Source organism: Geotrypetes seraphini, chromosome 6 (assembly GCF_902459505.1).
Source record: "Geotrypetes seraphini chromosome 6, aGeoSer1.1, whole genome shotgun sequence".
Taxonomy (NCBI): domain Eukaryota; kingdom Metazoa; phylum Chordata; class Amphibia; order Gymnophiona; family Dermophiidae; genus Geotrypetes; species Geotrypetes seraphini.
Window position 1 is genome coordinate 187,397,061 of NC_047089.1, and position 12,777 is coordinate 187,409,837.

General features: G+C 44.8%; 1 protein-coding gene across 3 annotated transcripts in view; it reads left to right on the forward strand.

Annotated features, from left to right (window-relative positions):
* Window positions 1-12,777, forward strand: part of NPC1L1 (NPC1 like intracellular cholesterol transporter 1) — a 94,052-nt gene that overhangs the window by 13,493 nt on the left and 67,782 nt on the right. For all 3 annotated transcript variants that reach the window (XR_004539968.1, XM_033950311.1, XM_033950312.1), the window contains exon 3: window positions 6,559-6,659. Coding sequence is in view for 2 of the 3 variants with exons in the window: in XM_033950311.1 (XP_033806202.1) it covers window positions 6,559-6,659 (101 nt within the window). In the remaining variant the exon portion in view is untranslated. The remainder of the gene's footprint in view (window positions 1-6,558; window positions 6,660-12,777) is intronic.

Here is a 12,777-nt window from a genome sequence, read left to right on the forward strand (position 1 = left end):
TCTGGAAGAAGTCTTATGCATGGCCCACACTGAGGATCACCACTGCAGTGAGTGGGCTACATGAGTTGGGAGAGGACGTAAAATGAGTGATCAAAAACAGGCAGCATTGCCTTGACTTCTACCAACATATATTATTCTCTTTAGCGTATTTGATAATGATAACCAAGGAACTACTCAACTATGCAAATGAATGAAAACAAGAAAGAAAAAAAAAAAACCCCAGCAAAAAAGGAAAATGGGGTATATCCTGGTTAAGTGGGGAGGAAGCTAAAAGAAAATTCAGACAGATTAATTGCACGCCTTTCCCAAGTCAAACCCACACGGTATTGCACAGCACTGCTACTGGGTCAATGAGCCAGTCAGAAAAGAATATTTTTCAAGAATACCCTATCCCCTTGCAGGGCTATGGATAAATGTACTGGGGCCCAGGGCAGAAACCAGTAGCCCAATATTTAGTCATCACAGTTGGTGTTTGTTTTATGTTCAGATTTCTTTGTTAAATTTTCCAGATGTAACAGAGAAGTCAATTCAACATAGAAAATTACAGAACATTCCTCGTCTCCTTCCCTCCTCCCATCTCCTTCCTAATGTCTATAACATTTATTTAGATAGCCGATATACAGAGTGTAATCAGAATGAAAGAACCTATAATGTTCCACTTGGTTTATCACACTCCAGAGAGTTTAAAAGTATACTGTGCCTGAAAGGTTGCAATGAGTCCAAAAATGGAATCCAAATGTTGACAAATCTACTAATTTTCTTTTCTCCCTTTGAACTGACATTCTTTTCATTCATATTTGAGCGCGTCGGATGTCTCCATAAAGTTAATGTAGGTGGATCTTTTCTCCTCTAGCAGGGTCCATAGGAATAAAACAGCTCCTGTGACAAATAACCTGGTAATCGTAGTAAAAATCCCCTACAACTCTAGGTACCTGGGTTTTTGGTTGTTTTTTTTTAAATACTGGACCCTATGACCCTTATTGTAGAAGCACTATTAGCAAATTATATAATGTAAATGCTGGCATTTACAGGTATAGATCACTTACACATGTAGAAACTGATTTTAAGAAGTGTAACATACTGGGGGGGGGGGCAGTTCTGTAAGTGGACAGTTCTATTTAGATGCCTATTCTGTTGTAACAGCTGGACATACAGATGGCATCATAAAATTCTAGTGTAACTAAGTCATTTACATGTCTAGAGTTACCCCAGTCATACAGCTGTGAGGCCCCTAAACGCAGCAACAGCGCAAGTAACTTGCACTGTTCTGTAAGAGGTGCCCCATCTATGTCCCTTCTACTCTGTCCATGTGAGCGTCCCCTTGAATTTATGGGCTGTGCCACTTATGTGCACCATTACAGACTAGCGCTCTTTCACATTGCTGCCACTTGTGCACGTAAGTGCCATTTTTCTGTACATTTGCATATGCATGGGGTGTGTGATGTAAGCACCTAGTGACAGAATTGCCCTTCACGTGTAGATTGCAAGGGGGCAGGGCTTGGGGTGGAGCCAATATCTACATTTCAAAAAGAGAATGAATGTACATGGCCTAGTGTTCCCTCTAAGCTGTGTGCATGTGCACCTGGGTCAGAAAGGGAGCCCGCACAGCTAGCAACTGTGTGCACAAAATTTTCGCTGGCTTCCTTTATTGGGAACATAGACCAGTGTCTCGCAAACGTTGCGAAGGCACGGCATGCTAAATGTTGTGGCTGCGGCTCGAGGGCATCTGTAAGCGCATGGACTTCGACACAATGACATCATGCGCACGCGTGACATCATCACGCTGATGTCTACGCATGCACGAAGGCCCTCCGGTTGGGGCCCTGAGCCGCCAGTGTATGTGTGTGTGTAGAGGGGGGGGGGGTGCTGGGAGGGAAGATGCACAGAGAGAAGGAGAGACACTGGCGCCGGCTGACTGCCTACAAAATGTGCTTCTCGCCACGAGAGGCATGTCCTGTAGGCAGTCAGTCGGCGCCGGCACTTCTTCTCCTCCTCAGTGTCTTGCGGCATACCTGGAATCTCAGGCGGCACACTAGTGTGCCAGGGCACATAGTTTGCGATACACCGACATAGGCTGTACTGTGCACAAACCCCCTAGTTCTAGAAAAAGCACCATAAATTGTCATACGCATTGCTACTTGATACTGCGCGTACAACAAACTTTTAATAAACTTGAAATTTGAAACATGCAATTTAATTAAATAATCTATCACCAATAATTGGCATTTTAGCAAGCAATTATTGGTGCTAATTAGAATCAATGCTGTTACTATTTGGTTTTTTTGCCAGGTACTTGGCCACCGTGAAGACAGGTTACTAGGCTAATGGACAATTGGTCTGACCCAATAAGGCTATGCTTATTCTTATTCAATCATAAGTTTGAGTCAAAAGAGGGGCGTGTGGAAATGGGTGGTGATAGGCGGATTAGGCGTGTTACTTTAAGATGCATGCATAATTATACAATAAGGGCAACCACAGCTAAATTTAGGCTCAGACATTTGTGCCATGTTTTCATTGATGGCCATACCTAACTTTAATCAATCAAGTCGTATGCACAAACTATAACTTCAATTAAAGAGGGGTACGCTCTTTATCACATACACCTATAAATTCTGAATCTTCATGTGCCATAGCGTCAATCAATCAAGGACATAGTGGTCACAGCTACTGGTGATAAATGAGTTAGGGGTTAAGCCTTGAAAAAGCCACTAGGCGAAACATGTTGGCGTTTGTAATCCCTAGCCAGAGACCACGACATTTAAGCTAAGTATAACTGAATTAAAAAAAGCTAACTGAATCAAAAAGTTGAATATTTAGTAAACATAAGCACCGGTAAAAATTAAAACTAAATAAGAAAAATAAAAAATATGAATGTGGATCCAATGACGATTAGACACGCCAAGCTTAGAGCAATGAGACATTTTGAGCTTCGGTTAAGTTGATACTATACGAGGGTGTTGACAAGTGGTTACTAGTATAATAGCTACTTGGTTGCATGTCATACCTAACTTTAAGCATGGCTTATAGAATAGGGCTTTGTTCAGGGCCAGTTTTTTGGGCACAATATATAGAATTCAGTCCAAAATGTTTTTCATATGCACGTGGGCCAGGAAAAAGGGGCGAGAACATCAGTCCCATTATACAGGGGGTCCCCTGTATCCACAGATTGTGTATCTGTGACTTCACTTATCCGCAGTTTACTAGGGACCCTCCTATACTCTACCCCACCATCCCCATAGCCCCCCCCCCCCCCACAATGTATATCCTCAAATCTTCACTAGCAGTGAGCGGCATCTCCTGCCTGCTGCTCACGCCAGCCTGAGCTCCCTCCTTCTGAGGTCACATCCGACTCGTGACCTGTGGATACAGAGGGGCCCTCTGTACCAGCGTCAGGGTCCACCTCTGCTCCCTTGCACATATAGGTTTGTAAACGGTGCTTGCTTAGACCAGCCCTTTCCAGGAGGGAATAAGGAAGTTCTCCCCTTAATCCTCCATTGCTTATTTCCCCTCCAAAATGAAAATTAATAAGGATTGCAGCCTCCGTTGTCAATTAGCAGAACATGTATGTGTAGGTTTGCAAAGGCGAACATACATTTCTTTGGATTTATTTATCACCTTTTGAAGGAATTCACTCAAGGCAGTGTATAGCAAGCATAAGTCAATCATAGACAATAGACAATTACAGCAGTAAAAATATTCTAATAACAATATAAAACATGGTAAAGTATGCTACTTACAATGTACTATTTCTATAGTGCTACCCATAGCGCTACCAGAAGCACGCAGCACTGTACATTAAACACACAAGAGACGGTCCCTGTTCGAAAGAGCTTACAATCTAATTATGACAGCTAAACAGGACAAAAGGGTGAATCTATATTTGCTGCTCAGGTAGGGAATTACAAAGGGAATGATGAGATAGATAGGGTAGGGGACAATGGAGGGAATGACAAACATATATGGGTGCTTTACAAGTGGGTTGGGGGTTAGGACTTAAATGCAGCTTCCAAAAAGTGGGCTTTCACCATGGATTTGAATATGGCTAGAGACAGAGCCTGACAAACTGAGTCAGACAGTGTATTTCAGGCAAACGATGCAGCAAAGTAGAAGGGATGGAGTTGAGAGCAGGCAGTAGAGGAGAAGGGTGGAGATAAGAGAGACTTACCCAATGAACAGAGTTCCTGGGGCGGAGTATAGGAAGAGATGAGAGGTACTGAGGAGTTGCAGAATGAATGCACTTGTAGGTCAATAAGAGGAGTTTGAACTGTATGTGGAAATGGACAGGGAGCCAGTGGAGTGATTTGAGGAGAGGGGTAATGTGAACTCCACTGTGAATGTTTGCTTGTAGGCCGTTCTGAGCTACTGGGAGGACGGGATATAAATCTAAATAGGAAGCGCCTAAAAACATACCTGTTCCTGAAATATCTAAACAACTGACCCGCTGTCCCCTCTCTCTCCCCAATAATGGTCCCCCTACCTCCTACCCATCCCCTCTCCCCCCTCCTTAGTCCACTTGAATTTCACGGTACTGTGATACATATAAATTGTTATCTTTATCATATCACAATTTTTTGCTGTATTTCCTGAAACATGCGGCTTATTCCAAACAGGTCTTCTCGGACATTACCTACCAAACTGTATATATTATACTCTTACTCAGCAAATTGTATTTCTACATTCTTGTTTTCTTGAAGTCTCTGTTCTCTGTATTTTCTCTGAATATCTGCACACTGTAATTCGCTGAATGTCCAGCTGTCTTGATTGTAAACCGCCTAGAAGTCACAAGATTGTGGCGGTATAGAAGAATAAAGTTATTATTATTATTATAAATAAATAAATAAATAAACATAACGACACTAGAGGAATATGAGGCATACAGCAGTATTCCGAACAGTGTCAACACAATACCCAACAAAACATCGTAATAGCTAAGCAAAGATGGAACATGTAGATAGATTAGATCAGGGGTCTCAAAGTCCCTCCTTGAGGGCTGCAATCCAGTTGGGTTTTCAGGATTTCCCCAATGAATATGCATGAGATCTATGTGCATGCACTGCTTTCAATGCATATTCATTGGGGAAATCCTGAAAACCCGGCTGGATTGCGGCCCTCAAGGAGGGACTTTGAGATCCCTGGATTAGATAGTGTAACTGAGTAAGAAAATAAGGAGACTAAAGAAAGTTACACTTGAGGTCTGAAAGTTGCTTGAATATTGTGTTAGCTAGGGTTGGGGGGGTTTGTGTGTAAACTTAAATTTGCTAATTAGGAAGCAATCAACCTGCCTGGGTAACTTGCGAGTGTTAAGTTACAAATGCAGGGAAGCATTGTACAACATTCTTGATTACATTACATTTGTATGTTGGTGTTTCCCAAGTTATATGTGTAAGTTGCTGAGTTCCTCTATCCAGTTTTTGTAACGTGTCTCTGTAAAAGGGGTGCTCCTAATACACATGTGCACCTACTGCGTAGACATTAAAAAGAGCTCTATGTCGACAGATCCTTTTCTAAAATAGTAACAGAACCATAAAGATACCAGACAGAATATTGTCTCTAAAATGAGGCTGCACATGTTTAGTGGTAGAATTCAATAACTAGGTATGTAAGCCACATGTTTAAGTGCCGATACATAAACAGGGTATAACTTTATGTGAGGAAGGGGATTCTTGTGTTCCCTGAATGTAAGTGCAGAGATTCAGCAGGCAGGCCTCTGATGTCATGGCAACAGTGACGCTATCATGCACACTGAGTGGACTCCTCCCACTGCCAGGGCAAAGAGCTACTATTGGCTCTTTTGAAAGAGTCAGAGGTGTTTTTTTTCTGCCTAATAAACAGTGTAGAGAAATGCACAGAAAGGCAGTTTGAATCTGAAGTGGAAAGGAGTAGGGCAAAACAGTTTGTCTCTCTCTGTTTAAAAACTTTGAGGGAGCTGGCAGAGCAGCTGGCTACTTCTGTGCATATAGCTCAGGGGATCAGTGTCCCAGAACCTTGAATATACTGGTCAAAGGGGAATTTCTATTTGTCCTTTTTACTCTCCTTTACCTGATAGTGTTCTCCTAGCTTGCCTCCTATGCACCTAACCAGCCACAAGGTAGGAGGCCAGGGGCTACACAAATGGCACCCGGACTACAGGGACCTCTCCCAAAGAGCTTACCTTAATTATGGTGTATTTGCTGCACTCCACTCTAGCCACTTTGGAGCACATTGGCTGCTGGGTCAGAGTGGCAGGGATTTGAAAATAAAATAAACACAAGAAAAGGTCTGAAATAGAAACTGGTTCTTTGTTGCTTTCCATGCTGTCTAAACCTGGATCATTTCTCTGGGCCTTCAGCAGGTCAAATTTACTTAAAGAAGATAAATCATTTCCACTTAGGCTGATCATATTAATATAAGCCACAAGTCAAACAGCTCCAGTACCAAACCACGTGAACTTTCACCAGTGACTTTTACGTTTTGCTACTGGAAATATTTATCACTTTCAATGAATTTTTCATGTGTTTACAGCTACAGTCACTGAACCTGACCCCTTGGATTAATTTCTTTTTCAATACCCTCCTTCAGCTCTCCCCTATCCTTCAAAGACATCACAGACCTGAAGTTGAGCTGTATGGCAGATTACGGAGCCCCTGTCTTCCCCTTTCTTGCTGTGGGAGGCTACGAAGGTAAGAGACACCCTAAACAGCACCACACTCCTATGGCCTACAGTATGTGGTGGGAGGTGGGTAATGAGGCAGGATCTACAAAAAAATGTTAAATGGGCAGGGATTTAAAAAAAAAATTGTGGTTATTCTGAAAACAGGTTTTTCATACAATAACAGAATAGAGCGGTCCCCATTTTAACAGTAACAGAGAGCTGTGTGGTGTACTCAGAGCCAAGTAGGGCTCCTAATTTATTGAAAGAGAAAAATTTGCCAATGGCCTCCCTGCCTTTGTCTCTCCCTCACCCTGCACTCTGCATTAGAAACATAGAAACATGATGGCAGATAAAGGCCAAATGGCCCATCTAGTCTGCTCATCCGCAGTAACCATTATCTTTTCCTCTTCCTATTGGCTAAGGCTCTTTACACCTGCATTGTGATATCATAGAACTTTAGTAAGATTGAAACATAGAAACATGATGGTAGATAAAGGCCAAATGGCCTATCTAGTCTGCTCATCCGCAGTAACCATTATCTCTTCCTCTTCTTATTGGCTAAGGCTCTTTACACTTGCATTGTGATGTCATAGAACTTTAGTAAGATTGAAACATAGAAACATGATGGCAGATAAAGGCCAAATGGCCCATCTAGTCTGCTCATCCGCAGTAACCATTATCTCTTCCTCTTCTTATTGGCTAAGGTTCTTTACACTTGCATTGTGATGTCATAGAACTTTAGTAAGATTGAAACATAGAAACATGATGGCAGATAAAGGCCAAATGGCCCATCTAGTCTGCCCATCCGGAGTAACCATTATCTCTTTCTCCGAGAGATCCCACGTGCCTGCATTGACGACATTATGGATACTATTATACCTGCACACAGGATGGACTATAATGAAAGCCATGATTTCTGCTGCTATTTTACTGGTGAAAAGGGTGAAAAGAGTTCCAGTTATTGCCCTCGACATGTTTATTCTACAAACACAAATAAGGTTATATGTCACTATTTTCAGTTAACTATTTCACAGCTCCCCCTCCCCCCCAATTTAGCCCAATTCCAGACCTTCCCAGATAAATGAGGCATCCTCCAGATCCCTTCCTTCATACATATTTCGATTATTCAATTTATGAAAACCTATCCAATATGAATACACAAATTATGTAAAAACAAACAAAATACCTCCAAATGCAACACTTATGAATACAAACTATAGAATACTAATGGAAATCTGCGTTTAGATGCCCAGCTTCAGGCGCAAACACATATGTCAGCTCACTGATTGGCGAAAATGGCCGTGCCTAATTGTAGGCAGTTAGGCACGTAAATGCTAGTATTTGACAGTATAACCTGCACATCTAAGTGCTAGGCATGTCCCTGACTCACCCATGCCCCTCCCAGGTCCATGCCCATTTGCAGTTGCACCTGATGGATTTCACGCTTGCAACTTATAGAATAACTAGTATTTTAGCCTGTGCTAGAAGTCTGTCCAGCTCCCTTAGTCCCTTCCTGCAGTCCCGACAAACCTGCCGACTCTAGTAGCGTCTGCAGCACTCTACACACGCTGCTTCGTGGCCTTCTACTGTCCTGATTTACTCTGGCATGTTCCTGATGACATCATCAGAGACGCGGCAGAGCAAATCAGGGCAATAGAAGGCCCCAAAGCAGCGTGTGTAGAGTGCTGCAGACAGGTTTGGAGTCTAGACCGCGGGAAGGGAAGGGGGGGGCAGTCAGACGTCGGGAAGGGATGGGAGGGTCAGACCGCAAAAAACTTAGTTTTTTTGCCGCGAGAGAGCAGGAAGTCCAGCGCTGGTGTCCAGTCCTGCCACAAGTGTAGTTAGGTGCTGTAAGGCTGGAGACTCGCGCATGCGCACTCCTGCCGCCACAGACTTACATCTCATGGATCAGGGAAAACGGAACACGCAGGTAGGAGTGCGCATGCGTGGCTAGGGTTTTATTATATAGGATGACTCATGATTCTACTCTACTCCTAAGTCTGTCTGAGTCCACCAGAACATACTTAGGCTGTCTGCATTTGCTTGTGAGGCTTACATTAATTCTCCTTGCAAAATAGATGATGCACAGGTCGCTTAAGAATGCACAAAGAGTAAGTTATTCAGACACCAATCCTAATTACAGTATCTGGAAAACTGAGCTTCACTCGAGAAAGTGTGTGAATGGTTACGATGGGGTTGTTGTTTGGGTTATCTTGAATAGGTATTGGGGTGCACATGCCCACCCAGTGATTCCTGTCCTAAATTTGAAAATGAAAATATTCTCACTTCCCATCTACCTTGTTTTCCTGATCCCTTGGTATTTCTTCAAGCGGATTCTTTATTCTGAGAACCCTCTATCAGCCCCTTACTGTTTGAATACTTTAGGGATGGCTCACCAATGGGCTGCAGGGGAGGGGGATGTGGGAGCAATAGCTACAGAGACAGTGCCTTAGCAACCTTGTGTGTTGGGGTTTTCCTGCAGCCTATTGTTTCAAATTTCAGCTGTGTTCTCCTTTTTTACATTCCATATCTCTTCCCTCCAGTGGCGTACCAAGGGGGGGGGGGCAGGGGGCAGTCCACCCCAGGTGCTCGCCTTGGAGGGAGGTGCACAGCTGGTCAGGTCCGGGTCCTCCTACCCTTCCTTTCCCCCGGCCTGCGCCGCTGCAATCTTACCTCCCCCTGCCGATAAGAAGTCTTTCTGACGTCAGAGAGGACGTTCCGGGCCAGTCAGGCAGTGATTGGCTGGCCCGGAATGTCCTCTCCAATGTCAGAATTGACGTTGGAAAGACTTCTTGTCAGCTGGGGGAGGTAAGATTGCAGCGGCGCGGACCGGGGGAAAGGAAGGGGAGAGGCGCTTTTTTTTTCTTTCTGCGGCAGGGAGGGAAGGATGTAGGCAGGCAAGCTGGCTGGCTTTAGTGCAGCAGAGAGGGAGGGAGATAGGTAGGCAGGCAGGCAGACTGGCTTTGGGGGTGGATAAAATCTGGAAGGTAGTGGGGGGACATAAGGAGGCACTGGGGGCACTAAGGATACGGGAAGGGGGCACTGGGGGCATTATGGACACAGGAAGGAGGCACTGGGGGCACTATGGACACGGGAAGGAGGCACTAGGGGCACTAAGGACACAGGACGAGGGCACTGGGGGCACTAAGGACACAGGACGGGGGTACTGGGATACAAGATGGAGGCACTGGGGGCACTATGGACACAGGACGGAGGCACTAAGGACATGAGAAGGAGGCACTGGGGGCACTAAGGACACGGGAAGGAGGCACTAGGGGCACTAAGGACATTGGAAGGAAGGAGGGAGGGAATAGAAAGGGACAATTGTTGGGCCTGAGTGCAGAAAGAAAGAAATGAAAGAAAGGATACACAGTCAATTAATAGATATCCCCTTTTGATGAAAAAAATAAATGGTCACATTACCTCTGACTTACTTTCTCTGCAGCAGAGTCAGCAGTCGCGCTGAGGTGCAGGAAGGTCCCGCGATGACTCGTCTGCCGTCTCTGCTCTGGAAGAAGTAAGTTACGTCGGAGGGGGTGGACCTGGCAGACGCAGTCATTGCGAGACTTTGCCACAACTCCTTGCGTCTGCCGGGTCCACCCCCTCCGACGTAACTTACTTCTTCCGGAGCAGAGCCAGCAGACGAGTCATCGTGGGACCTTGCAGCATGCGGCTGCTGAGTCCGCTCCAGAACAAGTACGTCGGAGTGGGGTGGACTGGCAGCCGGCACCTACAGTCATTGTGGGACCTTGCTGCATGAAGGGAGAGAAAGGAACAGGATTGCTGGAATGGAAGAGTGGTGGAGGGAAAGAAAGGGAGCAGGGTGGTATGGAAGGATGGTGCTGATAGAATTGATGTACAAAGGGGAGAAACATAAGGGGGAAGGATATTAGAGGGAAAGAAAGGGGGCAGATGCTGATTGAAGAGGGGTGGATGGCGTGAGAAAGGGCAACCATTGGATGGTAGTGGGGAGCCTATGCTGGATGGAAGTGCAGATGGGAGAGATAAGGGAGCAAATGCAGGAAGAAAATGGGAGGAGAGAAAGAGGGGAGCAGACGCTGGATGGAAGTGGACAGAGAGAGGAGAAGGTAATAGATGGAAGGGTTGAAAAAAGAGGGTACATGATGGAAGGAGGGGATAAATAAAAGGAGGGCACATGATGGGGAGAAAAGGATTGAGTTAGGGAAACACTGGAAGGGTGAGGGAAAGAGGTGGCAAGCTTTAGGTAGACAGTAAAAAAGGACATTGATGAGAGGGTAGTAAGAACGTAATCTAGACAGATTAAGAAAATAAATTGAAAAGGAAAATGAGGGAAAAAAGGGAAAGGGATTGCAGAGGAAAGGTGTGGGAGAGGGAAGGAGAGGAGAGAGATGCCAGACCAATGGGGGTGAAAGGAGAGATGGAAGGGGGAGGCATACAGTTTCTGGAAGGGGCATAGAAGGAGAGAAGATGCCATGTAGGGCAAGAGAGACGGCAGACAGTGGATGGAAGGAAGAGAGTTACAAGAAGATGAGGAAAGCAGAAACCAGAGAAGACAAAGGTAGAACAAAAATTTTCTATTTATTTATTGCTTTAGGGGACATGTGTCACTGTTTCTGTGGTGTTGCATTGTATGCAGAGTCCAGCTTCGTGCTGGTTCAATTTAACCTTTGTCTATGTATTTCTATTTTATCCCCCCTTTTACAAAACTGTGGAGCGTTTTTTTAGCGCCAGCCGTGGTGGTAGCTGCCCTGATGCGCATAATTCTATGAGCATAAGAACATAAGCAAGGCCTCCGCTGGGTCAGACCTGAGGTCCATCGTGCCCAGCAGCCCGCTCACGCGGCGGCCCAACAGGTTCAGGACCTGTACAGTAATCTTCTAGCTATACCCTTCTATCCCCTTTTCCAGCAGGAAATTGTCCAATCCTTTCTTGAACCCCAGTACCGTACTCTGCCCTATTACGTCCTTTGGAAGCGCATTCCAGGTGTCCACCACACGTTGGGTAAAGAAGAACTTCCTAGCATTTGTTTTGAATCTGTCCCCTTTCAGCTTTTCCAAATGCCCTCTTGTTCTTTTATTATTTGAAAGTTTGAAGAATCTGTCCCTCTCCACTCTCTCTATGCCCTTCATGATCTTGTAAGTCTCTCTCATATCCCCTCTAAGTCTCCTCTTCTCCAGGGAAAAGAGTCCCAGTTTCTCCAATCTCTCAGCGTATGAAAGGTTTTCCATCCCTTTTATCAGAAGTGTCGCTCTCCTCTGAACCCTCTCAAGTAACGCCATGTCTTTCTTGAGGTACGGAGACCAATATTGAACGCAGTACTCCAGATGCGGTCGCACCATTGCCCGATACAATGGCAGGATAACTTCTTTCGTTCTGGTAGTAATACCCTTCTTGATTATACCTAGCATTCTATTCATCAGAGCTGTTGCCACCATGGCTAAAATCCACACTACAGTTTTGTAAAAGAGGGAGGGGTTAGTTTGTAATGACATATTCCATACTAGGCGAAGGTGTTTTCTGTGTTCTGTGTGTTCGAAAGACGTGGTTTTTTTGTTAGGATTGATTTGTACTAGTCTGGCTTGTTTAGTTTTACAATGGGTGTATTGATGTACTGCTAACTGCAGTATGTAAGATGCTGCCTTTTCTTAGGTACTCATGTGTGACATGTGGCTTGTTACTAAAAATCATGTTTTTTGTACAGATGGGGGGGGGGGTGTCAAAAAATGATGGGCCCCGGGTGTCACATATGCTAGGTACGCCACTGCTTCCCTCAGCCCCTATTTCCCTTAGAACCCTTTAGCTACAGAGAGAGTGCCTTAGCAACTTGCTTTAGCAATCTTCTGTTCTGGTTTTCCTGCAGCCTATTTGTTGCCCAAACTTCTACAGTATATCTCTTTCCTCAGTTTAAATTTCAGCTGCTTTACCTGTTCCCTTAGTCTCTCCCTCATAATCCCATGATTGGCTAAGCTTCTGTAGCAACGTATGACCAAGGGACAAGGGGAGGTGGGGGCATTACCTACAGACACAGTGCCTTAGCAACCTTCTTAGAAACCTTCAGTCCTGTTTTCCCCTGGAATATATTGACTGGCTAAGCTTCCTTAGGAATGTCTGACCAATGACCTTCAGGGGGGGGCATGGTAACATTGTAAAAATCCCCCTTTTGA